At 40.0% G+C, this 15,515-nt stretch overlaps 1 protein-coding gene across 1 annotated transcript; it reads left to right on the plus strand.

The window, feature by feature from the left end:
* Nucleotides 1–295: 295 nt before the first annotated feature.
* pkmb (pyruvate kinase M1/2b) lies at nt 296–10,090 on the plus strand. The gene is made up of 11 exons (XM_021307486.2): nt 296–383; nt 1,340–1,517; nt 1,601–1,692; nt 2,692–2,823; nt 2,916–3,102; nt 4,583–4,853; nt 4,947–5,097; nt 5,187–5,339; nt 7,460–7,626; nt 9,454–9,635; nt 9,739–10,090. Exons 2-11 carry the CDS (start codon nt 1,367–1,369, stop codon nt 9,843–9,845), a joined length of 1,593 nt encoding a protein of 530 aa, XP_021163161.2. The 5' UTR covers nt 296–383; nt 1,340–1,366; the 3' UTR covers nt 9,846–10,090.
* Nucleotides 10,091–15,515: the final 5,425 nt, after the last annotated feature.

Raw genomic sequence — 15,515 nt, forward strand, 5'->3', positions numbered from 1 at the left:
ATGAGTATTTCTTCAATCGAATTTCAAGAAGCACCAAATAATCAGGATGACGTTAGTGGCTTATAGAAAAGTTTCTCCACAAGTTAAAAGTCAAAGGAGCTGAAATCTCTGTTATTGGCCTGACAGAGAGAATTTGCACCTTTACCCCATCTAATTCAACATTTGGTAAATATTTGGCTTTTATTTGATAAAACACACCATACGTCACGCTTCAAGCTCATCCACGTTAGGATATCTGAGCAGTTGGCTCGTCCTTGTTACGCCCGGTGTCCGGTGGCAGAAACTGTTTCCTGCGCACAAGAAAGTAGTCCCTGTTGGAATAAAACACAGACACTCCAGCAGGGAGGGTGGTGCCTTAGTCCCCTGCAAAGTTCACCCAGTAGGTAAGAAACTGACTTAAAATGACTAGGAAAGAACAACTTGCAGCACACTAATGTATTTCATTTGGGCTTTGTCTTTGTTTTTCTCTGATTTAACATAGTATTGCTGATTTTTATTGGTTCCTTTTTTCTTGCAATGTAATTGTTTGTGTTTTTTATTATTTTTTTAATGTTAACGTACCATCTCAAGTCACGTCTTTATTAATGAAACAACAAGCAATTCATTAAGAAATCCTTTCAGTCAAAACAAGCTAATACCTTCAAGTCTTACCTGCAGCTCCGCAAACTGCAGCCTTTGTCATTTTCAGAGCAGTGGCTGATGGCTCTATTGGACCGCTACAGGTTCATGTATTTTTAGTGCAGTGACCTTTTGCAAACCTGTTCACGCCACATGTCAGTTGCTTAGATGAATGGATATTTGAAGGTAATGGTTATAGTAGATATAGTGTTATTCTCACACATGTACTTCATTGGATTTGTTTCATGGCAGATCGTTTTTAACAGAGAGAATTGGGACACCCATGAATCATTACAAAGTAACTTAACTATGGTTTTCAACCGTTAATGCCCCTTAGCAGCATAAACACGGTTACAGTTTGTCCATATGAATTGTCTTAGGGCTCTTTCAGCAGCTCAGTTGTCTTCAGCTGCACTGAGACTTCTCTGAAGCAGGAGCAGGCTGTATTGTTTTGACTTTTTTTGTGCAAGCTATTTTCTAAGCTTTCGTCTATCCATTTGCTTCCAACAAGAATTAAAAGTAATCTATAGTAAGCCATGATGCTGTTATGCACTTTTTTCATTGTTGCTTTACATGCCTTTTTCTTTTACGTCCTGTTTTTAAATGCATTCTCCTGGAGGCGCCTCATTAAGAGCTGCACACCGTACTGTCACTTAAAGCAACATGCAATAAATACATCAGGTTTCAATATGTCACATCCCTCCTTTCTTTGTCTCCCCAGGACGTTTCCTGCAGACACAATCCAGTCATGTCTAAGTCAAAAGACGCTGGCTCCACCATCATGCAGACCCAGCAGCTGCATGCTGCCATGGCAGACACCTTCATCGAGCACATGTGCCTGCTGGACATCGACTCCGAGCCCGCCGTGTCTCGCAACACTGGCATCATCTGCACGATCGGTCAGATAACTGAGCCCGGCGCGCGATTACTCTTTTTATTAATCAACATAACAGACATGGTAACCCACCTGTTCCCTGCGTAGGACCGGCCTCCCGATCTGTGGAGATGGGCAAAGAAATGATCAAGGCTGGGATGAACATTGCAAGAATGAACTTCTCTCATGGCACACATGAAGTGAGTAAAGGACTAAGGGGATGTCTGTAAATGCATACGCACTGCTGACAGATTTTAAAGCTAAAACCTGATAAAACATCACAGAGTTCATATCAAGCTATGCTACGGCTTGTGACCCCTGTGCATGCGTTTCACTGAATCAGGGTGACATTTCTCTTGCCGCCTGGTAACCGTCTGTAACGTGATCTCCGAGCTTGTAGTTGACCCACCAGCACTCTGCCTGTGTCTTGGGTTAAAAACTCTTCGGTCGGTCAGCGGCTGACCTTAACTCCCTGCCCCCTCACCTTTAAAAGTCACGACCCTGTTGACTGTCACCTGAGCGGACATGCAGAATGTCCAAAGGTGACTTGGATCTCTGACCGCAGCCCTTTCAGTAATGCACGCAACAACAGGTCAGGCTTGGCGGATTGAGTCAAAGAAAGTCCTTACGTTTGGTGAAATATTATGCCTTTGGAAAATGACAACCAAATTCTTTGTTTTGAGGGGAGGACAATAATAGATGTGACCTCCGTCTCGTTGGCGTGGCAGTTGTCAGCGCAGCTATAAATAGGAAACCTCCTCACAGCAACAGCAGGAGTGTAGAGGCACGCAGAGAAGGAACAGTGGGTTGACAGCAGTCTGTGTTCACCGTTTCATTTCTAAGACTGATTTTTGCCCTTTGTACTTTAATATCCTCGTTGACAGTTTTGCTGATTTTTATAACAGGAATTTAAATGATACAGCTTAACATCTCACTGTATGTATTTAAGGCACAGCAAAGCTGAAAGGTCCGGTTCTAAAAATATGTTGCAGCTCTGCTAACCTTTCCATGTAGTTTTGTAGCTGTCTGACAATGTGACCACCTGTTGCTTCGCTTTACTTTTTGGGGAAGGGATATATTTTTAAATGCGTTTTCGTCTGCTAAAATAAAACTCAGTATTATCACTTTGTTAAAATTAAGTCCGCTCATTGAAGCTTTACAGAGATTTCAAGGATTGTAACATTTGTTTTATTTCACAGTACCATGCAGAGACCATCAAGAATATCCGCGAGGCGACCGAGAGCTTTGGGCCCGGATCTGTTGACTACAGGCCGGTGGCCATCGCTCTGGACACCAAGGGACCAGAAATCAGGACCGGTCTCATCAAGGGCGTGAGTTCTTGCCAGATTACATCCGGCAAATGCTTGATTTATGGAGGACTCAGCAGTAACGGCTTTTTTTTCTTCTTTTTTATCTCACTCAGAGCGGCACCGCTGAGGTAGAGCTCAAGAAGGGTGAAACCATCAAGGTCACATACAACGATCAGTTCAAGGAGAACTGTGATGAGAAAACTCTGTGGCTCGACTACAAAAACATCACCAAGGTGGTGCAGGTCGGGAGCCACGTCTACATAGACGATGGTCTGATTTCCCTCAAAGTTAAAGAAATCGGTAAGAACAAATACAACCAGTAGCTGTTTTTTTTTTAAATAATGTCTCGCAAGATCAATTTTACCCCCAAACTTTAATCACTTTTAGTGAGATTTTAAACCATTAACGTCTGCATTATGGGGGGCAGGATTTTATGTAAAACACCAACACAAAGCAGCACATAATTGTAAGGTATTAAGGAAGATAATGCATGGTTTACAAATCTCATACAAATAAGTGAGAATTTCTTTTCAGCCCCTTACTCTGATACAGCGAGATAGAATCCTTTGTCACCAGGTTTTCAGAAGTCCAATTTGTAAATAGCCTCCCTATCCATAATTTAATTTAAGTAAAAATTAACCTGTTCTGTGAAGACCTCAATGGTTTGTTGGAGAACATCAGTGAACAAGCATCATGAAGACTAAGGAACACAACAGGGAAACAGTTCTTGAGAAGTTTAATGTGGGTCTGATCCCACTATTCGGTAATATCTTAATCTTTAGAATGTCATAGAGCACTGTTCAATCCATCATCTGAAAATTCAAATGATTGAGCATGATTACCAACCAACCAAGCCATGACCATCCTCCGACACATACAGGCATTGGTTCAAAGAACCAGCCAATAAGCAGTTGCAAAGATCCCTCGCTCGTGGGGAAATCTTTACACTGGACAACCACTGCAGTGTACTCTACAAATCCTCCTTTCTGTAACTGAAAACAATAAATCCATCGTTGAAAAAAGTCATAATGAGCGCTGTTTTCAGTTTGCCACAAGCCATATCGGAAACGCAGCAAATGTGGAAGATGGTTGCAAGGTCAGATGAGAGCAAAATGTAGCTTTTTGGCCAAAAGGGAAATCCCAACACACACCACACCCCAGTACGCCATCCCCACCGTGAAACATGGCAGTGAAAGCGTCATGCTGTGGGGATGCTTGTCCTCAGCAGGGCCAGGGAAGCTGGTCAGATGGGAAGATAGAAGGAGCTAAATTTCGGGCGGTCCTGCAATGGGTGTAGTTAGTCCCTAAACATTCAGCCAGAGTTACAATGAAAAGTTGTCATTGGAGCATTGTGTCTAAATGGTTCTCTCAAAGCCCGGAGCTAAATCCAACTGAGAACCTATGACTAGACTGAAAAGATTCAGTTCACAGATGTTTCCACCAAACCTGACCGACTGAACTTTTTTCAAGAGAAGAACGGGCAAAAATAAAATCTCTAGATGTGCAAAGCTGGCTGGGACAAGATTGGTATCTGTGACTGCAGTGAAAGGTGGTTCTAGGAATTGATGCAACAAGAAAAGGTGGATAACAAATGTACACCTCCCTTTGTTTAACATTTAGAAAACAACACATGCTTTATTTTACTCAAAAAATCTGAATAAAATACTCTGAATTTAGTGTTTTTATCATGACCAAATATGCAAAACGTTCAGGAAGTATTGATAGTTTTAGTTTGTTTCTTTCTGCTGGAACAATGTCTTTGTGCTTTATGTTTTCTAAGGCAATGACTTCCTGATGTGTGAGATTGAGAACGGTGGCATGCTGGGCAGCAAGAAGGGCGTCAACCTACCTGGAGCTGCCGTTGACCTGCCCGCTCTGTCCGAGAAGGACATTCAGGACCTGCAGTTTGGCCTGGAGCAGAACATCGACATGGTGTTCGCCTCTTTCATCCGTAAGGCTGCTGACGTTCACGCTGTGAGGAAAGTCCTGGGCGAGAAGGGCAAGGACATTAAAATCATCAGCAAGCTGGAGAACCACGAGGGTGTCCGCAGGTGGGTGGATTTACATCACTCATGCTAAATCTGCTTGACAGTGGGGTTGCTGGAATTACAAAACAAAGGTTTTCCTCCTTTATTTTTTGTTAGATTTGATGAGATCCTGGAGGCCAGTGACGGCATCATGGTTGCCCGTGGCGACCTGGGCATTGAGATCCCAACAGAGAAGGTCTTCATCGCCCAGAAGATGATGACGGGCAAGTGCAACAGGATTGGCAAGCCCATCATCTGTGCCACACAGGTCTGTTTTTCCACATGGAGAAACCCATAAAGCCAAAAATGTGATTGCAAACATAGAATGACACAAAGTTTGGTTTGTAATTCATTAAGATGCTGGAGAGCATGACCAAGAAACCTCGTCCCACTCGCGCCGAGGCCAGTGATGTAGCCAACGCTGTGCTGGACGGCAATGACTGCATCATGCTGAGCGGTGAGACCGCCAAGGGAGACTACCCTCTGGAGGCAGTGCGCACGCAGCACATGGTAAGACCGGCCTGGAGATGCAAAACGTTCACTGTTATCGGCAGTTTGCAAACTAAATATTTAGGTCCAAACGAAATATTTAATTTGCTAATTATATATTAAGTTTGGAAATTAAATATTAAGTTTGGAAATTCGATATTTAGTTTAGTAATAAATATTTATTGTGGAACAAAATATTCATCTAGCAAGCTAAATATTTAGTTTAGAGCTAAATATGTAATACATATTTAGCTCAAAACTAAATATTTAGCTTGCAAACTGAATATGTAATTGTGTGTGTATATTCCCCACAAACCTCATTGTATTTAATAGGGATTTTAAGTGATAGACCAACAACAGTGGAAGACGAAATAATTGTTTTTTTAACCTTTTTCAAATAAAAATCTGTTTTTATACTAATTAAGGTCAATGATCAATGAACATATTCAGAAGTCACCCAAAGATCAGAGTAAATGTACTTGTTCTGTAAAGGCCTTAGAGGTTTATTAGCAAACAAAGAGCAAAACAGCAGTTAGGTCGGTGATGAAGTTGTGGAGAAGTTGAAAGCAAGGTTAGGTTAGAATGGTCACTCTGGAGGACCTGCAGTGACCCAATGCTCAAGTGGGAGAATATGTTGACACACAAATATTCCTAAATACTACACTAAGCTGACCTTTACGGTTGAGTGGAAAGACAAACAAGTTCTGTTTGCAAGCTTCTACATGCCACATAGGGGACACAACAAACTTTACCTGGGAGGATGAGACCAAACCAGAAATGATGGCCCACGTACAAACCGCTATTAGAGGCTAGCTGTAAGGCTCTGAAATTGGTCCAACCTGCTGGGTTTTAGCTTTGAAACCAACCAGTTTAAAAGAACTTTGCTAATTTTGGCCTAAAGAGTAGCCAAACACCCTGCTGGAGTTATGCCAGAGGCTTGTCGATGGTAACAGACCCTGTGCAGTCGTATAAGCAAGCATTAGCAAGGGGCGTGTCTATGTACTGGAGCTTGCGTATGATTGTGAACCTGTGTGGATCAGAGAAAATAAGAAAGCAATCCAAACGGGTGCTGTATCATCATTGCACCTTGAAAAATGAATGGTGTAGTTTCATGAATAAATGTAAAGCTCTGACCAGCATTATAAGGATTACTTCTTCACAGTTTCAATTCAATTCAATTCAATTTTATTTATATAGCACCAATTCATGAAACATGTCATCTCAAGGCACTTTACAAAGTCAAGTTCAATCATATTATACAGATTGGGTCAGATTATACAGATTGGTCAAAAATGTCCTATATAAGGAAACCAGTTGATTGCTTAAAAGTCCCGACAAGCAGCATTCACTCCTGGAGAAGCGTAGAGCCACAGGGAGAGTCATCTGCATTGTCCATGGCTTTGCAGCAATTCCTCATACTGAGCATGCATGAAGCGACAGTGGGAAGAAAAACTCCCCTTTAACAGGAAGGAAAAGCTCCAGCAGAACCGGGTTCAGTATGAACGGTCATCTGCCTCGACCCACTGGGGGTTACAGAAGACAGAGCAGAGACACAACAAGAGAAACAAAAAAGCACAGAAGCACACATTGATCCAGTAATCTGTTCTACATTAGATGGTAGTAGCAGGTGAGCCGTCTTCTCTGGATGATGTCACAGTTAACAGAACGTCAGACCAGGTGTACCTACTATGAAGATAAAAGAGAGAGAACAGAAAGTTAAAGCAGAAATGACAATACACAATGCATAATTTAAGAACAGTAGAACTCTATAGAGTGAGAAAATTAGATCCTGATGTCCTCCAGTAGCCTAAGCCTATAGCAGTAAAACTACAAAGGTAGCTCAGAGTAACATGAGCCACTCTAGTTATAAGCTTTGTCAAAAAGGAAAGTTTTAAGATTAGTCTTAAAAGTTTAATCTGTTATGCTTTAACTGTGTGATATGGTTCAGTCGGTGAGAGTCTGCACAATTCAGCTATAATAAAATGACAGCTGAGGTTGTTTTGTTTTATCCGATGTGTTCCTACTATGAAGAACTTCCCACTAAGATTCTCTGCCACTTCTCCTTTAAATGCAAACAAACTCAAAGCAGTTGTGGAGCCGAGGCCCCCTGTTTAAAAAAAATATCTGCCTCTCATGTTCAGATCGCCCGTGAAGCCGAGGCCGCCATGTTCCACAGGCAGATGTTTGAGGAGCTGCGGCGCACCTCTCACCTCACCCGCGACCCCACGGAGTCTGTTGCCATCGGCGCCGTAGAGGCTTCCTTCAAGTGCTGCGCCAGCGCCATCATTGTGCTCACCAAGACCGGCAGGTACGACCCACGCCGTGGCACCTTTGTCTGCGGAGCTCTTAGTCATCGATATCCTCCACGGCCCCCACTCCAGGCGATCAAACTGCAGCGTTGCGATGCTTCTCCATCCAGACGCCTCCACTCCTTCCCTAACGCAGGCCCTCAGCTCCTCTGAAGTGTGCCAACTTTCAGTGCACTCGCAGTCCGCTTCCCGCTTGTGACCTTTTGAGATCTGAACCCTGACATTTTACAAGTTAATTTTAACTCCCTGTTCATTCCTCACAACATGTGATACAGAACACATGTCTACTGGAAAGATCTGATGATTATAGTGGCTTAGATACTTCAGGTTTCTGTTTTAACAATTGATCTTATGGCTGCCTGAATGCGAGAGAGTCCGTTTGTGTGTGCTTTGGGGACTTTTTCTTGCTCTTTGCAACAGATATAGAAGCTCAGAAAGACAGTTTATACACGCAGGGGGAGGTAGAGAGGTGAAACATGTACAAAAATAAACTCTATAAGGAGTTGATGGGCAGCTATCACTGTATGCTGGTGAAGATTCTCAGTCATCCAGGTCATGGTCATTCCAAGAAAAAGGAAAAAACACAGCAACTGGACTTGTTTTCCGTAGTTGAAGACGTTTCGCTTCCTCTCCAGGAAGCTTTCTCAATTCAAAAAGTCTGGAGTAATGTGCAGTAACAAGCTATATACTATTGCCAAACAAAGGCCTTGTAATGGCTTAGATAACATGGAAATTCAACAGAAACAGGTCCACCCCTTAGTAATGGGCGGTCGTTAAAGCCATTAAGTTTGGCAGTAGTATAAAGCTTGTTACTCCACATTACTCCAGACTTTTTGAATTGAGAAAGCTTCCTGGAGAGGAAGCAAAACGTCTTCAACTACGAAAAACACACTGCAAAAAGGGAATTAAAATTAAATAAATTTTTCTTGAAATGAGTGCATTTTTTTTCTTGATTTGAGCAGGTAAATAAGATTATTTGCCAATGGAATAAGATTTTTGCACTTAAAGATGGAACAATTCATCTCCATCATCACGTTTCAAGTGCAGAATATCTAAATATCTTATTTTAGGGATGGCACTACTAATCCCATTGGCAAATAGTCTTATTTACCTGCTCAAATCAATGAAAAATAGACTAATTTCTAGTAATCTTACCTACTTTTAGTTCCCTTTTTTGCAGTGCAAGTCCAGTTGCTTTGTTTTTTACTTTTTTTGGATCTATCACTGTAGTTACAACTGATAGTTTTATGAGGTATATCACTACCTGCCTTGCCCGTCTAAAAACAACAATTGGGACATTCTTCTTCGCTAAATTGTTCAAAGTCAGTGAGGTTTGGATTGTGTGTGCATGGATGTCAACTTGAATGTCTGGCCATAGATTCCCTGGAAAACTGGATTTTAATCTGAACCTTGCATTGTAGCTCCAGACCGTCGTGCTGGAAGGCGAACCTTCAACCCAGTCTCAAGTTGTTTTTTTTCAGCCTCTAGCACCAGCTTCCCTGTCCATGTTAAAGAAAAGCATCCCCAAAACATGATGCTCCCACCACCATGCCTCACTGTGGGGTGGGGTGTTCAGCCAAGCTGTGTGTGTCACACGTAGTTTTTATATGCAGGCCAGGATTTACCGTTACCAGTTTTAGTCAGAGCACCTTTGCTTTGCTGTATCTCTATTATACACCTTGTGGCGAACCTTAAAGTTGCCTTGTTTCAAAAACGACCTCATTTTACTGATGAATTGAACCCCACTTTGTTCTATGTTGAAAGCTTGAGAACTTGTTTTATAAACCTAATGATAATACGACTACACTTTTCTTTGTCGCCTGCAGATCTGCTTATATGCTGTCAAGGTACAGACCCCGTGCCCCCATCATCGCCGTGACCCGCTGTGGTATGACCGCCCGCCAGTCTCACCTGTACCGCGGCGTCTACCCGGTGCTCTACACCAAGACGGCCAACGACGTCTGGGCCGAGGACGTTGATCTGCGTGTGAACTTTGCCCTGGAATATGGTACGTGGGAACTGTTGATAAAATATGTCATGGATGGCTTATTTCAAAGCTCAGTTCAACTCTCCAATGAATTGACGCCTGTTTTGTTTTTTGTTGTTTGCAGGCAAACACCATAAATTCTTCAAGTCAGGTGACGTGGCCATTGTTGTGACCGGCTGGCGCCCCGGCTCTGGTTACACCAACACCATGAGGGTTGTGCTGGTGCCTTAAGCTGAATAAAGCCTCTCCTATCTTTTAACCTACCTTCCCTCCATCTTGGACTAGTTTTCACCACGGAGAGCCCCAACCAGGGTGCTCCTTCAACGGACACCCGACAGCAACTCCATGATTCCTGCCTCCAATGTGTCTAGTTTCTTGTCTAAATCCTGTTTTGTTCTCTCCCATGTTATATGTGGAACTTTAGATTGATATGAGATTAACTGGCATGGTAAATAAAAAGGAACTGTTGGATAAGATGTGTTTGTTTTACTCATATTTTGCTACCACGGAAGTAAAGTTTGGGTTTAAATAGAAAGAAAAATGAATGGTAGACCACAACAAAATTACAGAAACATATAAACAGCTATGAAGTAAAAACTGCTTGGCCAATAAACACATAACAATCTTTGCATCTCTGCAACATAAAGTTCTTAGAGTTTTTAACAAATCCAAATCAGAAGTGTCTGAATTTAGATGTGTGTAGGCAAATGTGAATGTGTGAATGTATATATGCAGTAAATTGATTTATTTGCTTACCTAATGGACTGTGGAGTAGTAAAGACTCACGAGTAAAGTAGGAAACAGGAAGATTGTTGGTGTCAAGGACTAGGAAGGAAAAAGGGAATGATTGAATACGTTTCACTTCTTCATACCCCTTTTCAGACATGACAACTACATTATGCATATAACATAATTAAATTCATCATTATTTATACATAATGTTTGTATTTGTTAAATTTATAGTATCACTGGATTGTCTAAAATATAATTATTTAATTAATGAAATTCTAAAAATTCAAATAAAGTTATAAAATAGATTTGTATCCGTTCAAAGAATTAAAACAAACTAATCATGATACTGACATCTTTACATATTATTACATTACAACCTCCATCTTTAACATATTTTATGTGGATTTTGTGTGATAGTTAAAGATAAAGTAGCACATAATTGTGAAAAGGATGGAAAAGGTTTTAATCTTTAACAATTAAATTCTTAATCCCATTAAAGTCTGGACTTTGACTAGGACACTCTGTCACAGGGGCCTGCAATCTTTACAGTCTAAAGAGCCATTTGGCCTACAGTCCACTTGAATGAAACTCATTCAGAGCCGCAAATGTTGCCTGGCCTTTTGAAAAAGAAAAACCTATAAGTTGTGATAAAGTTGTACTGTAGGAAATATGTTGTCAATCTTTAAAGAAACGCCTTTTTATGTCTATTTTGAAGTTTAAAAAAAAATAGGACGGACGGGATGTTATTTGTGGATAATGATGTAAAAACAAACATAATGAAAAAATATTTATTTAAAATTAGATACTACTGGCACTTTCAGTATCATCTGTTGTGAAAATGAAAAGCAATTAGTCCAAGAATAAATTACTAAAACCTGCATTTATTATCATGATTACATTTAAATACCATAATAAAAATATAATTTGTAGCCAAAGTTATTAAGAGCCACTGTGGAAGGTCCAAAGAGCCACTTGCGGCTCCAGAGCAACAGGTTGCAGACCCCTGCTCTATTACATAAATATAGTTTTAGCAAAACGGTTCTATGTGTCATCCTACTGGAAGTATCATGTTTCTGGTCTTAGTGTGGTTGTGTGGACGCTCTTTTCAACAGGGGATCTCTGCTGGGAGGCGTGGCTGAGCTGTGAAAGGTGGCACACCTGTTTTGTGTTTGCAGATTTGTTTTTTGAGGAGCTGAAGGAAAGACATTCTTTGACAGGTTGTTAACCCATGTGGCAGAGTCATGCCCTCTCAGTTTGCTGAACAATTGCAGAAGTTCAGTTTCTTAGAAAAATGTACTACTTGTGATTTACCTTCTATTCCTTGTTGATCAAAAGGTTCCCCCTTTCTGTCTCCCCCGCACCTGCCTGCCCGCTTATTACCAGGACTGACATTACCTGCTCAGCTAAACCTCCATCCAGTCTGAACGCTACCAAGGCTGAGCCCCAGTCAGCTGCTGTCATAGCATCCGTTACTCAGAGTCTTGAGTGTGATTTCTGCATGTGGGTCAGAAAACTAAACCAAATCATGACAGGAAGGTAATCCTCAATCCCAGTCTCAAGCATTTTGCGCCCCCTAGCAGGTTGTCTTGCTGTATTTAGCTGGTTTTTCATCTTCCCATCAACTTTACATTAACTGTATTACCAAGGGGGAAAAAAAGGATCAGGATTATGTTGCAATGTTAATTTTCCACTACATATGGCCTTTTGGCTGAGTTAGAAAAGTTAAATTATTGCCGCATCTGCATCTCCAGCATGGATTATAGCTACATGCAAACAGGAGTTCTTGTGATTGTCTTTCAGCAGATGCTTTCTTCTTTTTACTGTATATAAAACAGATTTGTGGGGTGCAATATTGTCCTGTTGACAGGTTCCACCCACCTGAGCTGTGGATCTCTGCAGTTCCTCCAGAGTTACCCTGGGCCACTTGGCCTCTCCTCAGATTAATGGTCTCCTTGCCCGGCCTGCTAGTTTAGGGACACAGTCATGTCTTAAAGGGGACATATCATGCAAAATCCACGTTTTTTTAGCCTTTAAATACATTTTGTTGTAGGAGTGCAGAAAATTTGAATGTAGCCTTTCCAGGTGCTGCGTAGATATCTTTATAATCTGTTTGGGTTGTATTTTTCAAGCTGTTCATTTTTTCTGTTCCCCATTATATTTTTTTGTAACATTTATGTCAGTTTTTGCTGCGGAAATGTTAAACAAGGTCATGGACTTCCAGCTTGCCATTTTTGTTTCTTGCAGCAAATTTATAGTCCAAGCTGAAGGATACTGAAGCTACAAGTGGATAAGTGAAAATGTTTGGTTGTTGGATGTACATTTCACACAAAACTGAAAAGCATATGTCCCTATTATTTGCTGTCTCATTGTGCCATATGCTTTCAAATTTCAGAGGATGGATTTGCACAGTGACAAGCTTCAAATTTTTGGGATATTGTTTTATAACCTTACGTATTAGATTATTGTTAATATAACACCACATTGTGATTGTCTTTCAAAAAAAATCCCAATAAGCTGAGTTGTAACATGACAATGTAAAAAAGTTCAGTGCAAGACCAATAATTAATTAAACTTTTTTCTTATTTTACATAATTTGGATTTAATCATATGCATTTGTTATTGCATGAGCACCCATCTTCCCAACATGATTAGGGCTGTGCTTTAAATTCATGATGCAACAATTTTAAATATGATTTAATTTTTTGAATTTAAGCAAAGTGGTTTAAACAATGAAACTACGAAAGTGTTTATTGAGGGGAAAATATTCAAGTTATTTTTAATCTCAAAAGCTAAACAGACAAAGATGTGAATGGATTTACTAATACCAAGTGGTAATCCATAATTGGTATACAGGAGATTCTAAAAATGCTGTAATTGTGTCTGTGTTGATGTATTTGTGGATTAACACAACAAATATTATTTCTAGGAAATGATTTCTGCTTTTATCAGTGGTTAAATAATTCATCCTGTGTGCAATGATGTCCCTCTATATCATAAAAAACTGCTATTCATATATAGACTCTAGATGCATACGTTTTTTTTAAATGTTAAAAATAGAAATAAAAAGTATTTTTTTTAAATAAATATTGATGAGAAGTTCTTAGTCGACATGTTCATTCTCCAGGACATCCATTGATTATTATTTTTTGCTTCGCCAACCTCCTCTCAAAATAAAAATTAAAAAAGCTTTTTATCCCACTTAACCTTTGAATCGCAAAATTAAACACCTATTCACTTTCAAATCCACCTCCTCTAACTCTATGAACATGGCAAGTAATTTTCTTTGTATTGAGTATCTGGCAGATTATAATCCTGGCTATTTTGAATTTTGGCACCGAACAACCCCACGCTGTTCTCGATTTATAATCCGGCTTAAAGTCTGAGACTCCCCCCCTGCCATCATTTTCATCAGATTTTCCTCATGCCTCATCACTCTGCTCTTCAAAAAGAAACCCACAGCTCGGCCGAAGATCATTTCACCATATGTCATTTTTATTGCATTAAATTCAGTAGCTAAAATAAAATGTGCCTAATGTACAGGAGATTAAATTATCAGAATTGGTGATTAAAAAGGCAACAAAATGACTAATAAACGGATCAATAACTTTCATCTTGACTTGTGAACACTGGATGTATTTAAAATGAACCTAAAGTGAAAGCCAGCTGATGATGCTGGCAGGTGGATGGAGGAGTGAAGGATGAAGGACTGCTCAAGACTCTGGTTAGGACCCCTCTGATGGTTAGACCTAGAGTCCGGCCCACTGCTCACAGTCTAGAAAGAAAAACAAGTCACCTAAACACATTAACTACTATAAGGATGTCATTGTCGTTTCATAAAGCAGTCTTTTTGATTCAGCATAGCGTCACAAAGCAGCAAGTGTTCAACAGCAAGTCAGATTTTACAATCGAACATTATACAGTGAGAGAGGTAAATGCGCAGCAATATGACCCGTCGGGGTTTTGGTGTTGATCACGTGCCCAGGTGAGTGCTTTTAGCCCTTTGACTGCTGCAAGAAACATCCACGTCGATCTTAGTGCATTGCTGGTTTCAAGATGTTTGATTATCCACAGCTGCTTTTTGTTTTTATTCAGTCTCCTTACTGTAAAAACTTTAAAGCGCAAATCACAGAGGTGTAGCTCAATCAATCAGAATATAATCAAAAAGCTATTTTCTTTCACTAATTAAATAATAAAAAGGAAATCATATATTATATAGCTTCATTACACACACACACACACACACACACACACACACACACACACACACACACACACACACACACACACAAACAAACACACAATGATGCATTTATCGCATTTCTGTTAAGTTTGATGATTATGGCTTAAAACTGACAAAGAACCAAAATACAGTTTCTCTGAAAATGAGAAATTACTTTAGACCAAAAAAATGTTTTTACTGCAGAAAAGTTATATTATGGTCCTTATAATCACGGAGAAGACTGCTGACTTGATAGTTGTCCAGCAGACAATCACACACACCCCCATAAGGAGCGTAAGCCAGAATGGTCATTACAACAAATTTTGTGAAGAAATTAAATATTGTCATTAAATCCAATCCATTCAATGAATAAAGAAAGAACAAGGTTGCTGTTAGTTTTTTTGGGAAAATAAGTGTAATAATGATTAAAAGAAAAAAAATATTTGAAGATTTCTAAATCAACACAGTTTGATTTAGAATAAAACAACAGACACTAGACTTCAATGGTGCAGATGACCTGAAGGCAGGTATTAGAGCAACATGGCCCTTTTCAACACCTCACCGGTATGCATGAGCAATTATCGTACCATTTATGGTTATTGTGAATCTTTGTTTTATTATCAATAGAATTTAGATTTATCATGAAACTAATTTCAATACGATGGTGTTTCCAAAAACGTATAACTTAAAGTGTTGTTGGGATTATTATCTTTACAATTTTTTCCAACATTGGTTCCATTACGGCAGAAATGTCCAAATTTTTAAGAATAAGATTACATTCAGTTATTTTGTGTTGTTTAGAGATAAAATCACATTACCTGATGTAACTGGAGTCTTGAATAGCCTGTTTAATAATTGATGAGATGAACGTTTTTAAGAGTACTAGTACTAGTTGTGTTTTAGGGGCTATGACTGCAGTGATAGTGATAGTTTCCAACCATACAATCTAC

This window comes from Fundulus heteroclitus, chromosome 2 (genome assembly GCF_011125445.2).
Source record: "Fundulus heteroclitus isolate FHET01 chromosome 2, MU-UCD_Fhet_4.1, whole genome shotgun sequence".
In the NCBI taxonomy this organism is placed as follows: domain Eukaryota; kingdom Metazoa; phylum Chordata; class Actinopteri; order Cyprinodontiformes; family Fundulidae; genus Fundulus; species Fundulus heteroclitus.